At 47.6% G+C, this 15,448-nt stretch overlaps 1 protein-coding gene across 6 annotated transcripts; it reads right to left on the bottom strand.

Moving 5' to 3' along the window:
* Positions 1-24: 24 nt before the first annotated feature.
* MED8 (mediator complex subunit 8) lies at positions 25-15,404 on the bottom strand. 6 transcript variants are annotated; one of them, XM_061122175.1, is made up of 8 exons: positions 15,355-15,404; positions 13,933-14,051; positions 12,847-12,991; positions 12,170-12,310; positions 11,895-11,976; positions 11,278-11,526; positions 10,486-10,546; positions 25-49 (listed from the first exon to the last, which is right to left on the bottom strand). In XM_061122175.1, exons 1-8 carry the CDS (start codon positions 15,358-15,360, stop codon positions 40-42), a joined length of 813 nt encoding a protein of 270 aa, XP_060978158.1. In that variant the 5' UTR covers positions 15,361-15,404; the 3' UTR covers positions 25-39. The 6 variants fall into 6 exon arrangements, with proteins under 6 accessions (XP_060978158.1, XP_060978157.1, XP_060978159.1 ...); XM_061122174.1 differs by lacking the exon at positions 25-49 and adding an exon at positions 4,349-4,848; XM_061122176.1 differs by lacking the exon at positions 25-49 and adding an exon at positions 9,913-9,937.
* Positions 15,405-15,448: the final 44 nt, after the last annotated feature.

Raw genomic sequence — 15,448 nt, 5'->3', positions numbered from 1 at the left:
ACTGAACTCTAACAACTCTATTTCCATAATTATGCGGTTTTATGTGTTTCTGGAAAAAAAAAAAAAAATCTGAAGGGAAATGGGATCAAAGAAGCAGGGGGAAAAAATGGGAAAAGGTATTATCAGTATGTGCCTGCAAGGGAGCCAGTAGAGCAGTGGAGGGAACAGTGTGGAGGCGACCGGAGAACTGGCTGAGAACAGGTACTGAGGGTCAGAGGCTGAGAGGCAACAGGAGCGGCAGGTAGAAATGGAAGCAGCCTCCTGGGGCCTATGTCGAGCTTCTCCCTTCCCCACCTATAAAGGACAAAGGGCACTTTCTAACTGTATCCGCACAGAGGAGTTGAGGGGAGGGCTGTGTCCGTGAGGACAGAGGAGTGAAGATGAGGGGAAGGTCTTGTCGGTTAATGATTCTGCATGTCCATGGGCCTCACTCAGCTCGCTGGTGTCCTCTGCCTAAGGTTGGGACCTTGGCTGAAGGAAGGACATCCAGCCAGCAGAAGAGAGAGGCTGCATGCAAACACTCATCATACCATTTGAACTGAGGGGCTGCCTGAACCCTTGAGAGGTCAGGGGGACAAGGCCTGATCTGTTGTACGTAGCCAGTGCCAACACCCTATGAGTATTGTTCAGTGTTCACTGAACTGAGGTTAAAAAAAAAAATTCAGTTTGGGGGAAAGGGCTGTAATAAAATGTGCTGGAAGAGTTCTGGAGAGAGAAAAGGGAAGGCTTCTGGTGAGGTGACAAACCAGGGGAGGTTATCAAGATGGAACAAAGAGAGTTAGCAAGATCTGGAAGATGTGGGAGAAAGGCCAAAAGGGGGAAAGAGAAAATGCAACACTTTCTCTGGCAAGCATGGGGCCAGCTGCTTCCCGCGTGCCCTTACGGTTCGGTCCTGTGAGGTAAGTGCTGTGATCATTGCTTAACAGATGGGGAAACAATGGAACCAGAACGGGTGAAGGATTTTTTCTCAAGGTGACACAGCAAGTGAGGTGGAAGTAACATAGATGATTCAAGCTGAGGAAAAAGCATGGACAAAGGGGTGGCTGGAGGGAAGACTAGGACAGGAGCAGGAACTGCAAGTGATTCTATTTGGCTACAGGATCCAGTGAATGAAAGGCCTTCATATGCTGGAAGGTTAAAAAGTAGGTTGGCCCCAAATCATACAGTGTTTTGAATGAAAGAAAGAGGAGTTTTGTTTGTACTGAGATGTCCCTGGAGATTTGTAAGGGGTTGGTATGATCCCCATCGTGATTTACAAAGAAAAACCTGGTGACAGCGAGATTATCAAGAGGAAGGCAGAGGAAGGGAGGCCAGGTGGGAGACCAGCTCAGAGGCACAGGTGAGACACAGTGAAGGCCTAACCTAGAATAACGGAGCAAGAAGGAAGATGAGGGGATGGGACCAGAACTGATAGCCAGACTGGCAAGCTGGATAACACCGTGGAGCAGGATGGAGGAAGTGAATGCAGTTTGGGATATTCTGAGTTTGAGGAAAGATGGCCCCTTCCACAGGCAATCTGAAACACAGTACTATAAGTTTAGGAGAAAGGATGGGGTTGGGTCATGGGTGGGGGGAAGGTGGTGGTGGTGCGGGGGACAGTATCTGCAAATTGTCTGCAGAGATAAAACCACACACAGTAGACTGTTGTAGCTTTAAGTCTGGTTGCATTCAGATCCTTTCCCATCCCCCTGCTTTCATTTCCTTTATGGAATTTCTGCCCAACCCCACTGGTGTTCTCTCCATTTCCCTCAGTGCTCCTAATGGCGCAGAATCCAAGCAACAAGAGAGTTCTTCCATGAGATGAGCTATATGTAGTAGAGAGGAGAAATGCAGAGACAGAGCCCAAACCCAGACAACACCGAGCCCCTGACCTGCCTGGAGCCAGTCACCCTCCAACTCCCCATCTGTATAACCCAAATCCATTGGGTCTTTTTTTTCAGTTAAGCTAGTTTAATTGTAATATGTTATAATCAAAATAGTCTAATATGCTATGTGATAAAGACGAGATTGCTCAGGAGAGAGTAAGGGATTGCTCAGGGGAAGGAGAACAGTATTGGCATTTCAGTGCTGACTATATGCCTGGCGGGCCTTGTATGCCCTTCTAAGAAGCTTGGACTTTATCCTATAGTAAAGTAAGAGCTACTTAAGTTGAATTTTAAATATGCTAAGTAGAAGGTACCTTTCACTGAGCATATTATGGGATTATAGCATTGATTTAGGAGGTGGAAATCGAGGGTCTTGGAACTAAAGTAATCTGCCTAAGGTCACATAATGGATAAGTGTCCAGTTCAGTTCAGTCGCTTAGTCATGTCCAACTCTTTGTGACCCCATGAACCGCAGCACACCAGGCCTCCCTGTCCATCACCAACCCCCAGAGTTTACCCAAACTCATGTCCATTGAGTTGGTGATGCCATCCAACCATCTCATCCTATCATCACCTTCTCCTCCTGCCTTCAATCTTTCCCAGCATCAGGGTCTTTTCAAATGAGTCAGCTCTTCCCATCAGGTGGCCCAAGTATTGGAGTTCCAGCTTCAACATCAGTCCTTCCAATGAACACTCAGAACTGATCTCCTTCAGGATGGATTGGTTGGATCTCCCAGGAGTCCAAGGGACTCTCAAGAGTCTTCTCCAACACCACAGTTCAAAAGCATCAATTCTTCAGCACTCAGCTTTCTTTATGGTCCAACTCTCACATCCATACATGACTACTGGAAAAACCATAGCCCTGACTAGACGGACCTTAGTTGGCAAAGTAACGTCTCTGCTTTTTAATATGCTGTCTAGGTTGGTCATAACTTTCCTTCCAAGGAGTAAGTATCTTTTAATTTCATGGCTGCAGTCACCATCTCCAGGTCAGGTATAATCTAAGAATGGTCAACTGTAAAAGGGAGGAAGTGATAAAGACTTCACAGGAGTAGGTGCTATTGGGAGGACGAATTGTTCACTAGGTGAACAGGAGGTTGGAGCAAGAGAAAGAGAGGGCAGACACACCAGGGAGAGGGCAAAGCATGTTTAAGGCATGGAGGTGTGAGGCAGCACCTGGTCCGCAGGTACTGGCTACAGCTTAGAGGATAGTGACAAGAACCATGGAGTTGCCGTGGCAAAACAAGGCCTAAAGGACTGGTGGTGACTGTGAAGGGAAGAGAGCAAGCATAGCGCTCTGGTGTGTGATAACCAGTGGATCACACAGCCACTGGTGAAGACCTGCGTCTGGACTGAGTGAGCGGGGACAGAGGACACACCCCAGGTGCACAGGGAGACCTCTGAGTGGTGAAGGGCCCCCTTCAGATGAGATGTGGGCAGACTGGAATTGAGTCCCCAAATGGTGTGGACAGCGAACAGATAGAGCTTAGAAGGGGTGAAAAGGAACACTGCCAGGGAGGAAGCCTGTCATATGGCCTCAACTCAAAATCACAGTTTAGGAGACCAAACTGGGCTTTAATAGAAGACTGTAGGTGACAACTAAGTGGGAGAAAGAAAGTTCACACAACTAGATGTGGAAAGGACTCGTTACACTAGGCAAGTCAATGCAGAAATGCTCCAGTGTCTGCTCTGCACACAGGGGGGGATTAAATGTGCATGGAGAGTCTCTCCTAGTGTGAACGTAGCTGTGAGCACAGATGAGCTACAGAGGGAGGAAGAGTTACCTCCGCACAGAGGGACTGGTCAATGATTGATTGAAGCAACAATTGCTGACAGCAGACTTTCAGACACTACCCTGAGGATAGTTAATATTTACTGAGCTTCTACTATTGTCAGGCACACTATCCTAAGCGCTTCGTATGTATCAATATATTTAAACTTCACAGAAGCCTTGCGAAATAGCCACTAGTATTATCATCCCTAGAAATAAGGAATCTGAGGCAGAGAGAGGGAAAGTAACTCACTGAAGGCCACACAGCTAGTAGGTGGCACAGCTAGAATTTGAACCTAAAGGAAATCAACCCTGAGTATTCATTGGAAGGACTGATGCTGAAGCTGAAGCTCCAACACTTTGGCCAGCTGATGTGAAGAGCCAATTCATTGGAAAAGACCCTGATTCTGGGATTGACAGCAGGAAGAGAAGGGGGCGGTAGAAGATGAGATGGTTAGATAGCATCACTAACTCAATGGACATGAATTTGAGCAAACTCCAGGAGATATTGAAGGACACAGAAGCCTGGCGTGCTGCAGTCCATGGGGTTGCAAAGAGTCAGACACGACTGAGCAACTGGACAACAATCCAGTTAAATGCTCTTTTAACCAAAATGCTAGACTATACTCTCTTTCCAAGGTCAACCAAATAATAACAGTAATAGCAGCAGCTACCACTTACAGTGTTTATAATGGGCCAGATGCCATGTATGCCAGGCATGCACATTTCTTGCCAAAGAAACTATAGCTCTCAGATAGAATAATTGGATTCAAACTTTGACAGTGCAGGGTGCTTGAACTTGGGGGGCAATAAAGAACAGCAGGAGCTAGAATAAGTTTGTACAAGGTACATATGTAGAGCATAAAAGAGCAGGTCATTGACCGCACCTAGTGGGAATGGCACTGGGCTGTGGACAGACAGGTTTCTTGGAAAGCTTCAGAGTGTGACCTGTGAGCTGAATTTTGAAAGACAATTGGATATTCATCACAGAATGATGGGACAAAATGTTCTGTGCAGAGGGAAAAGTGGGAATAAAGGAATGGGAGGCCAAAGAGAATTACACTCAGGAAACATCAAGCAGTTTGTACAATGTGGGAACAGAGTGGGCAGTAGGACAGTACAGAAATTAAGTTAGGAGAAGTCAGGGAGCTAGATCACAAAAAACTAGACTTGCTTTTCCAGGAAATTTGCGCTGTTTTTCAAACTTGTCCACTGAAATAAAAAAAAAAAAAAAGAATAAATATCCCGAGAGAATTTAGTGACTTAGTATGAAATCCTTCAGACTAGTAGGAATTTTCTAAAGTCTACTTACTCTTTACTGCATGCCTGATAGTTCTGCATTTTGTTTAAGTTACTTACCCTTGAGTAAAATGGGCAGTCTAGGATGAGCTTTACCTTGTAACTTTCAGTATGCCCAGCACACTGCCCCTACCAACCTGCCCAGAATGGACCCCAGCTTGAGAACCATAGGAAGGAAACTATCAAAAGGACTTTAATCAAGGGAATAATGTGATCAGATCTGCAGAAATCTATCTGGCAGCCACATGGAAGATGAGTTGGAGTGGGCAAGCCTGGATGCAGGGCGTCCAAACATCACTTTTAAGGTGAGGCTCCAGGCCCCCTTCTCTTCCTGCTCTCAATCTTTCCCAGCATCAGGGTCTTTTCCAATGAATTGGCTCTTCACATCAGCTGGCCATCCAGGATGGATGGATCCTGGGGAGGCAGAACTGACAGGATTTTTATCTGACTGAGTGTGCAAGTGTTTAGGACAGTTTCCATAGACCTGGCTTAGGTCACACCTAGGATACTAGAAAAGAAACAGGTTTGGAGGGAAAGATGATTGGACTGGCACATTCAGAACCTGAGGTGCCTGTGGATCATAGGGGCAGAAATACCCAATAGGCATCTGCATGTCAGCAAAGAGGTCTGGGCTATCTGATAAAACTTGTTTGAATTATGTACATAAAAGTGGTGGTCACAGAGACAGCAGGTAGAATAAGAAAAGCAGGTTAATGACAGAGTCCTGGAGAATAACAACATTTAAGAAGCAGGCAGAGGGACAGAAGGCCAAAAGCTGCAGAGAAGGGAAGGTCAGAGAAGTGGGAGCCAGTAAAGGAAAAAAGGCGGAAAAGCAACGGCCAGCCCTGTTTAAAACCATGGAGATAAGTAAGAGACAGAAAGACTGAAAAAAGTCTGGATTTAGCTATCAGGTCAACAGTAATCGGAGACAGGCTAGTTCCTGAGGAAGACTGGAAGTGGGGCTAAAGAGTGAGTGTGGGGCGTGAAGGAAGATGGTGATGGTAGGCTCCGTATTTCAAGAGCATGGCCGAGAGTCAAGTGAGTGGTGATGTGGGCTCAAGGATTAACACGGAAGGATACTAACCAGGGTCGTGAAAATGGGTGCAGCCCAGAGAAATGAGTACAAAACAAGGATGGTCTACACGTGGGCTGTGGGTCAGGGAAGATTAATTATCAAAATGACCATGAAGGAGGGAAATTTGGGTGACAGCAGGGAAGGGAGTGAAATGGCAGAGGAAACACAGGAAGGGGAGCAGCCCCTGGTACCTTGGATTCGATTCCATGGGGAAGGTTATCATCATGTGGGAAAGTATAATTTGCTGCCTTTAGTGGGTATGGAGTCTCTTGCCCAGAGAGAAGGAGATGCCTGAGTGGGAAGGTGACTTCTGGCATTCAATGTATTTATCTCTTGCCCAGAGATATATCTTGTCCAGAGAGGAGATGCCTGAGTGCATATATCGATTCCATGGGGAAGGTTATCATCATGTGGAAAAGTATAATTTGCTGCCTTTGGAGGGGTGGGGTGGGCGGAGTCTCTTGCCCAGAGAGAAGGAGATGCCTGAGTGGAAAGGTGACTTCTGGCATTCAATGTATTTATCTCTGTTGTAACTTTTACTAAAGAACTAGTGAAAGTTAGGAAACAATTTTAGGGAAGTGGTCTAGAGGGAGGTCTGTATTTTAAGCTGCAGGTGACAGGGAAATTTAGGAACAGTTTGGAGGAGTTCAAGGGATTGGCAGGCCAGTCTAAGAAAAACTTTGCCTATCATAACATAGTCATGCAATGAGGAAAATGAAAAATGCCTGGGGATATACAGGCTTCAGAATATTGTCAGAGACTTGAAAGCTAGGAAGGCTCACTGGGAGCACCCAGGTGAGAAAATGGAGGCCCAGGGAACTCAGGGGCCTTGTCCATTGTGTACTTGGGGGAAGATGATATTTTGAGAGCATGTGAACTGATCAAGAGGTGACAACAGACAGCCAGAACCTGCCTCAATAGAAAATAAGAGACAGAAGTTAAAGGGAAGACAGGAAATTTGTCCCATAGGACAAAATACATCTTGAAGCAATGACTGGAGTTTCAGTTAGAAAGCCTCACCTGCAGGGTGGCAAACTCTTTCCAAATGTTAGCCCCTGTGTGTTCAAGGCTGTCAGGCCAGAGCCACACTGAGCCTCCATAGGTTGGTACAGTGAACCCTCCAGACTGAATCACAAAGGGACCACAGCCCCCAGCCCTGCTCCTGGCCCATTGCTAAACTTCAATAGGCCAGCCCCCACAACCTGGAACAGATGGAAGAAAATGTACATCCCTTGGTGGTTTCTCTAGACAGTAATTAGGAGCTGATCTAGCATGGGCCTTTGGAAGGATTCCGCCCCCGTCCTGCCTGGTGCTGGGATCAGCTCACACGGCTCCTGTGTCCACAAGGCACAGAGAATACATTGTCCATAAGGAGGATTATTCTGTACAAGAAGTTCAGACAAAGGGAGAGGTTGTTCCCAGCTGCCTGGGGGAGGTGAGAAGGGGGTGGGAAAGGGACTGGCCTTGCACTAGGGCATTCCTGCAGAGATCAGCGTCTTCCCTTCAACAGCAGGACAGGAGGTGGGCACTCTATCGGCTCCAGTTCAGTCCAAACACCAGGACTGATTGTGGAGTTTGAAGGAGCACTTAGCCAAAACCTATCTACCTTGACTGTTTCCCAAGAAAGTGCAAGGTCAAGTTAAATGACTAAGTAGGTAGGGCAGCAATAGACACCAACAGAGGAAGAAAACAGGGTGACTTGGGCAATGTGCAAAAGAGAGGTTCAGCAATGACAGAGTCCCAGTCTCAGGGCAGAGCTGGAGAGGGGCAGTCCTAGCAATGGGTGTCATGCAAATACTGATGTAGTAAGCTTCCACCTTCAACAGGATGACCTCTGTGCTGTAGTTAAATTTCACAGCTGCTGCTTCTTTCGCCATCCCAGACACACACCTGGGAGACAATGGCCTAATCTCATTTTCCCCGGTCCCCGAGAGTAGAAGAAAGCACAGGCCCCAGGCAAAACAGAGCCATTAGAAACTGGACAACACTACCAGAGGGAAGCAAGAGTGCCATCTTTTTATCTTAAATCTGAGCAAGGGAGCAGCAGGTCAATATCCTCTTCTCGAAACTCTTTATTATCATCTCTATTCCCTCCTTTGGGGATGAGTGTGTTAGGGATGGGAGATACTCTCCATTGAGGCACTTGCTGGGCTGTATGAGCCCCTAAGTTGGTGATGCTGCTAGGTTTGTACACTCCAGAGGATCTGGGGTTGGGAGGTTGGGAATGAGAGCATGTCCTCTCAGAGTGAATACAGATGTAAAGACAGTTTGCTTAAGGGCACGAGATAGAAGTGGGGTCCCGAGTATGCTCCTCTTGGGACATACTGGAAGGCACTTCCACTGGGGAGGACTGAACTGGAGGGCACTTCCACTCTGGGAGGACAAGGAATCCATTTCAAATAGTACTTTGGGGATGACATTGCTATTAGTCTGAGACAACAAAGACACTTGGGGTTGGTTTCAACAGGTTTAAAACGTTTTCAAGAAACTTTCAACAGGAAGAATCTTTGGGTGGAATAAAGGAGAGTGGTCACCAAGATACTCCAGGGGTTTTGGAGACGCACACCTTGAATTCTATCCAATGTGACAGTGAGCTCGGATATTTCCAGTGCAAAGGGAAGAGAAGTGAAGGACGAGTGAGTGGGCTGCCAGACGGGTAAGGCAGCCCTGCTGTAGCGGGGAGAACGTCTGACGCTGCCTCAGAGCTGACGGCAGGACTCGCCTTGCTCTGTGTGCTGTGATCAGTGAGCTGTGTGGATACGTGTCTGGTCGTGATGGAACTGAAATGGATGTGACATCTGTGACTACTTTTCCAGTCCTTTGCTGCCACAGCCTGGCAGAGTCCTGCCTGGCACTGGACAAATACCGAAGTACTAATGTGTGACAGAAGAGAACAGAAGAAAGGCAGCTGGGAAGGATGAGCATGCCCTCTTATTACCTCTCAAGACTTTTAGATCAAACCTACAGATAAGAGAAAAAAAACAAAAAACCTAAGCAAACTTTTTATTGGAGAAGAAACAAGAATTGCCTTGGGACTTGGTGGTCCAGTGGTTAAGACTTTGGGCTCCCACTGTAAGGGGTCTGGGTTTGATCCCTGGTTGGGGAACTAGATCCCATATGCTGCAATTAAGAGTTCACCTGTCGCAACCAAAAATCCTGCATCCTGCAACTAAGACCCAGCACAGCCAAATAAATAAGTAAAATTTTTAAAAATATTGCCTTGCAGCAACCCTCAAAGTCTCTGACATGTAGTCTCCAATCCCCACATAGCTATCTCAATTTACCTGCTGTCAGATAACCCTGACACAGTGGCCATCAACTTAAATAACTTTATTCAGAGCAATCCTTTGGTCCTCTTCTGCTGACTCAACTCCGGCCCTTGCTTGCAAGAGAGCCAAGAAAGGCAGCTTAAGCTGGTGACCCAAGCCCACTCTCCTCTCCAGCTTTATAGAAGCAGGCAAAAGTGCTGGCAGCTACCACCTCCCACCATCCACTTGACCCTTATTGGAACTACCAGCTCAGTGGACTGGAGAAAAGTCATGCTAACTGAGCCCAGGAACCAGGCACACTTTGAGGATGACTCAACCATAAGGAGAGACAGTGTGAGGTGCAATTCCCGTCTCCCTCCAAAATACGGGGGGGGGGGGGGGGAACGTCTGGAGAACAAGGGACATTTTCACGTGCTCACAAAACCCTTTTTCATGTAGTCCTGCCTGGCAGAGCCACTTCCTGAGGAAGCCCCCACCTACTGGGACTTCCACATCTTCCCTCATGTGCCCAGGGTGGGGTAAAGGATGGGGGACTCTGACTAGTTCCCAGATGAGAGCTGAACTGGCTTCTGACAGGATGGAGAGCAGAGCAGGCCCAGGCTTCTCCAGAGTTGTAAGTGGATGGTCTGTCTCGGCCCGGAGGCCTCATCACCTGCATCTGGAGAGATGGCCAGGCTGGAATCTGGGAAGCAAGGCCTGCGGAGGCAGCGGGCCTCTAAGGACAGAAGCTGTCACCGGCTCTGGTGGCACAAAATAAGCACAGGCTTTCAAACAAAGCTGAGCGGTCCACGATCTTGTGTCCATCAGCTCACCAGACATGAAGCAGTCTCAGATCAGGGCAAGTTCTGGATCGAAAATCAAGGAGGGGGCAGTGGGGAGAAGTGGCTGAAGAAACTCTCATTTATTGAATACTCATTATTTCATAGATTGTGCTAAGTGTTTTACATCGTTTTCCCATTTTAATCCTCACAACAACCCTATGAGGTAGGTATTATCATCATTTATAAACCAAAAAACAGGCTCAGAAAAAGCAGGTCACTTGCCCAAGGTCACACAGCTAGTTGGCAGTGGAGATGGGATCTGTCTGTGGCTGAAAGCCTGTGTTCTTTTCATTGTACCCATCCACATCAGCTTTGGGCAAAAGGCAGTTTCACTTCCCAACTCTGAAAAGAGCACCTGGGAGTGGAGGTTGCCACCCGCACTCACCGCTGGTAGGGATGCATGGAAGCCGACTTGATGTTGGTTTTTATCCCACTTGGCATTTTCCCTAAAAAGAACATGAAGAAACACACCTGAAGCACAGTCAGATATTCATCATAAATCAGAAGTGTTATCTCCCAGGTTCCCTTCTGTCACCTCCTCCATCAGCTCAGAATCTGTGGCATCTGACCTTGGGTGACAAGGATCAGAGGTATGGCTCCCCGCTCAGCCCTCTACCTGAAGGTGGTCAGGAGGAGGAATAGTGGGAAGGGCTGGAACATATCCCTGCAGGCTCCTGCTCCTCCCCTAATGGAAAAAGAGAGCTTGTCCCTTTGTCTAGACAGCTTGGAAGAAAATACTTCTCCCAGCTGCTTATATCCGAACTCCTCCAGACTGTTCTTATCATTACTAAGAGTGAGCAGAAGAGACAGGATACAGAGCAAGGAATACGCGTAGCACTGGAAAACCTGCCTGCTTGTCAATTCCCAACACATCTACCCAGTGATCCTAATACTTAGTGTGAGACACTGACAACACACCTACCCAAAGTTAAAGGGGACAGAAGGGTAGCTAAGGGCAACTTTAGTCAAAGTTCTTTCTCATTGTCTGGTGCCTATTAACAGAGTCTCAAATGAGGCTTTCACTCTCAAGAGTTTTTTTCCGGGTCACAGTCCAAGGGAGAAAAGGAGAATGTCTCCAGTTCTGGGGATGGGGTGAGGGGGAAGTGTGGCAGATAACCCAGTTTATTTTCACATCCCTGCTCAAGGTCTGTCACCAAGCCAATCCTTGTCACCTTACCTGGCTGACCTGCTTGGGCCATCTGCACCCCACTGAGCATTGGCTGCTGCTGACTTGGAGCTCCTGCCATCTGCACCTGCTGTAATCCTGAGGCTCCTGCGAGGACTGTTCCAGCTCCCGGCTGGCCTGGCTGGCTAGGACCACTGCTGCCTGAAGGCCTCCAGTTAGACAGCCCCTTTCCAAAGGCAACAGCTGCCACTAAGGCATTGGTGTCTGCTGGATTAAAGGTCTGCTTGTTCGGCCGGAGACCTGAAGGGCAAGGGAAGTGGAGACCCTAAGGTATGCCTCTGGCCCTGGACTGCATCTAGCACCAGGAAGACCAGTATGAGTGCCAGGGCTTGGAGTTCTGACTTCAGTAGCATCCAGACTTCCTGGAAACCCAGAGGAAGAGCCAGAGGACCTCCATGACTATCTCAGAATTCTCCCTTCTCCCTTTGCGCCTTTCTCCACCTGCCCCAGAGCTGGCCTGAAATATAGAAGGCCAAAAGAACAGATGCATACCCTTGGCTAAACAGCACATCCCTGCATCCTCATTTCACCACTACCAACACCACCCTTCCTATTTCGGTGATCTTATCCCTCTTTCCCCCACCACTTTTCCACCAATCCCTCCATACCTCCACTCTCTGATTCTCGTTCCTCTTTGTTGATTTTCTCCAGAAGGTTTGAGCACATTTTGTTCAAGCTCTGGATCTGTTTCTGTAACACATGTAAGTTTGTGCAGAAATTAGGGCAAGCAAGAAATGATTACAGGAAAGTTTCTTCCTTGAGCTATTCCAGGGGCAATGGAGGCATAACCACTGCCATACCCTACAATAGAGGAGTGGGAATACTCAGCTTCTCCAGGTAAAACTCGGGGGTGTGGGGCAGCAGGGCAGTGACTCAGTCCAACCTGTGCTGCATCAGCACCAATGCGAGCAGCATCCGTGGTCAGCTGCTTCTCTTGCTCTTCGACCTCAGGGTCAGGCTTGGTTCTCAGATGGTCAGGGACCACCTCATGGCTGAAAACAGGTACCCGTCCTTCAGTCTGCCTCTGTAACACACAGATTTTATCGATCCTACTGTGCACTCCAAGAAGATTCAATTCTGGCCTGATATACACATAGTTCCTTTCACAGGCAAACAGTGCATTTTCAGGGAAAACACAACCTAAGACTAATAATATCTGGCTTCCTAAGACACCATCCCTCTCAATCCATCCTTCAGTTCTATCTCCTCACCCCTATCTCTACCAGATCTAAGGATAAACCCCTCTCTGCCACATTTTAACCAAAGATTGAAACAGGAAAGGTTACAAAAAAACAAACTCTTTGCTTGAGACAGGTGTTAGAGGAAAGAGGAAAAAAGGTCTTTATCTTGGTGCCGGAGGCCTCAGGTTAATTTAGCACTCTTTGGGAGTGGTTCTCCCAACTCCAGAAGGACAACAAGCAAGGCCTCCAAAATGTAGCCCCCACTTATTGCCACACACTACTGTATATTCAAAATTTCTAGAATAGAAACCAACCACTGTGCTGTCAGTCCTCATTTAAGAACTTTGTTTCCTAAGCTGCATCCCTCTCCTCCTCTTACCATGAGATCTTCATCTCGGTCTGGGGACAACACCAGAGGGATGATGACTTGGTTGCGGAACAGTGGTGTCTTTTCATGCTTCAAGACCTTGTTCAAAGTGTTCAGCTGTCCAGAAAGCAAGGCAAAGCTGTCCAGGACAGATGGCCTGGTGGTGATAAGAAGACGTCAGAATGTTCCTGGTAAAGGAGCCTCAAAGGGGTCCCTCAGACTAGGAATAAACAGACTCACCCCCAAAAGACTCACAGCCCTATGTTGGCCTGGGCAGGAACTAGACTGGCTCACAGGGATTATGGGGTTAAGAAAGAGGGATACACTTTGAGTTCCTGACACAGATAGAGAAAAAAGACAGGTCATTATAGCAGTCCCACTTATCCTAAGTTTCACTTTCTGAGGTTTCATCTACCCGTGGTCAATAAATAATAAACGACAAATCCAGGAAATAAACAATCCATGTTTTTAAATTGGGAGGTGTTCTGAGGAACATGATGAAATCTTGCTTCATCCCACTCTGTCCCACCTGGGATGTTAATCATGCCTTTGTCCAGCATATCCATGCTGTATACACTACCCACACAAGTAGTATAGCAAAAAAACCCACAGTATATACAGAATAGGATTCAGTACTAGATTATGGGGAACTACTATATTTGAATGGGGTGAAGACAATGGCAAAATAGGAACGATGGCTACACTATTATCACTAGAACTTCAGAAACTGGGTAAAAGATCCCCTTCCAGATCCAAACTTTCTGAGTAGATTGGACCTAAAAGACTTGGCAACACCCGTGGCAAGAAATCCAGTATGAATACTGTGGTGGAAGGACCCGCTGCAGGAGGACCTCATTCCGGAGAAGTCAAACAGGGAGAATGAAAAGCTAGAAAGAACCTGGGTTGAGAAATTGGGCATTTCACTACTTCCCTTACAACTGGGGCCTAAGGCCAACTTCAGTGTTAAATGTTAGGAAACCCAGCTCTTTCTAAATCAAAAGATGTTCGCAAAGTGATAAATGCTGGAGATACCCTATCCAGCAAGTGGTCTAGTCCCCACCCATGGAGCCCTCCCCAGCTTGCCCTGGCAACTCTTACCAGGTCAGCCGGTCATACTCGTTCTCCAGCTTGTAAATGAAACTCCCCAGTGAGTTCTTCAGATCAGCCACTTGACTCAGCAATGCATCTAATGATGCCTCAAGCTGTTTTTCCTCCCTCTGAGCCAATAGGAATGGGTTGGTTACTCAGATGAGTGTAAGAATGATGCATACAGAGGACGGCTGAAAAGCCAGGGTGACAGTGTGCAACACCAGTACAGTGACACAGAATCTCATTGGCACAGGGAGAGTCAGGTTGTTTACCATCTTTGGTATTAGGATCACAGACAGCATCAACCCTTAGACCTTTAAACCCATTCATCTGACCTCAATTCCTCCTACCTACTGATTGCTTCCTCTCGTTGCTTTTAATCCAGGCGTGATTGTTTCTCTATATTAGGCTTGGTTTTTCTCTGTTCTCCCTCATTGGACAATTTTCACCAGACGTAATGCCTGGGATTTATTATGTTTGGGACACCTCAGCAGCATACGTCTTCTGTTCTAGAACCTGCCTTGTGAACCTGGCTGTTCTTGGCAATGACATAATCTCTGGAAAACCTACCTACACAGGAAGGCTCCTCTGAATACTGCCACCGCCACCACCCCCACCTTCCTCTTCCCTCAGCATTTGCTGTTTCAACCTCTTCCTTGCTAAATTAATCTGCACTCACTTTATTGCTGTGCCAATATTCCTGTGCCCGTCTCGCAAGCTTAGTCAACCTATAAATATGTACTGACAACTACCCTTGTGTAACAAACAGTGACAAATGAAAAACAAAACAACAAAACCGCACATGCACCCAAGCACTAGGCAAACTATATTAAAAGCTGAAGGGTCTCCATAGCATTTCCTTTACGTCTACGATCTCCAGTTTTATCTCATTTCATCCTTAACTACTAGGGCACAGACTAGGAAGAATGAAGCAAAACTGCAAAACCCCGAAAGTGCTGGACAGGAGCTGGGTTCCACCCACGGCCTCAGATTATTTAGTCTGGCTTCTGGCCACCACGGTCCCACAAGTCCTTCCACCCTCGGGCTTCTCTCCAACTACAGATTCTCTCTTCTGTCGACATCCAACAGCCTAGGCCGGGGCCTGAGCCCGAGCCCAGTCCACCTCTTTCTTGAGCCATCTTCCTTGGACTGCCCCTTCCCAAATTACAACTTGATCCTTTTCCACACCCTAGCAAGACAGTGCTGCCTTCTCCGTCCCAACTTAACCGCAGTTTCTGTCTCCTGTCAGCCGGGCTCCACCCCCATCCCTCTCCAGAGGTCCTCGCACCCATCGCGCGTCCCCTTATCTCACAGTCGCGGGCTCGACCCCGTTCTCTCAGCCCCAGCTCCTCACTCTCTCCTCGGCCAGCCCACTTTCGGTCTCGTTACCCGAAACTAGCTACCGGTCATTAGCAACAAACCGGTCCTCACCTGCATTGCGGCGGCGGGGGCGGTGTCAATCACTTCCTCTTCCGGTTCCCAAGTCAGCCAATTAGAAAGCGCAGAACTCGACCCTCCCACTGAC

This window comes from Dama dama, chromosome 20, assembly GCF_033118175.1.
Source record: "Dama dama isolate Ldn47 chromosome 20, ASM3311817v1, whole genome shotgun sequence".
NCBI classification, from domain to species: domain Eukaryota; kingdom Metazoa; phylum Chordata; class Mammalia; order Artiodactyla; family Cervidae; genus Dama; species Dama dama.
The sequence above is the reverse complement of the archived record's forward strand: the minus strand, read 5'-3'. Positions and strand labels throughout refer to the sequence as shown.

Coding starts and splice junctions, on each gene's coding strand:
- MED8 (XM_061122172.1), bottom strand. Junction 12,311..12,846: donor ACCGAGATGAAGATCTCATG/GTAAGAGGAGGA, acceptor TGTGTGTTACAG/AGGCAGACTGAAGGACGGGT. Junction 11,527..11,894: donor ACGAGAATCAGAGAGTGGAG/GTATGGAGGGAT, acceptor CTTGCCCTTCAG/GTCTCCGGCCGAACAAGCAG.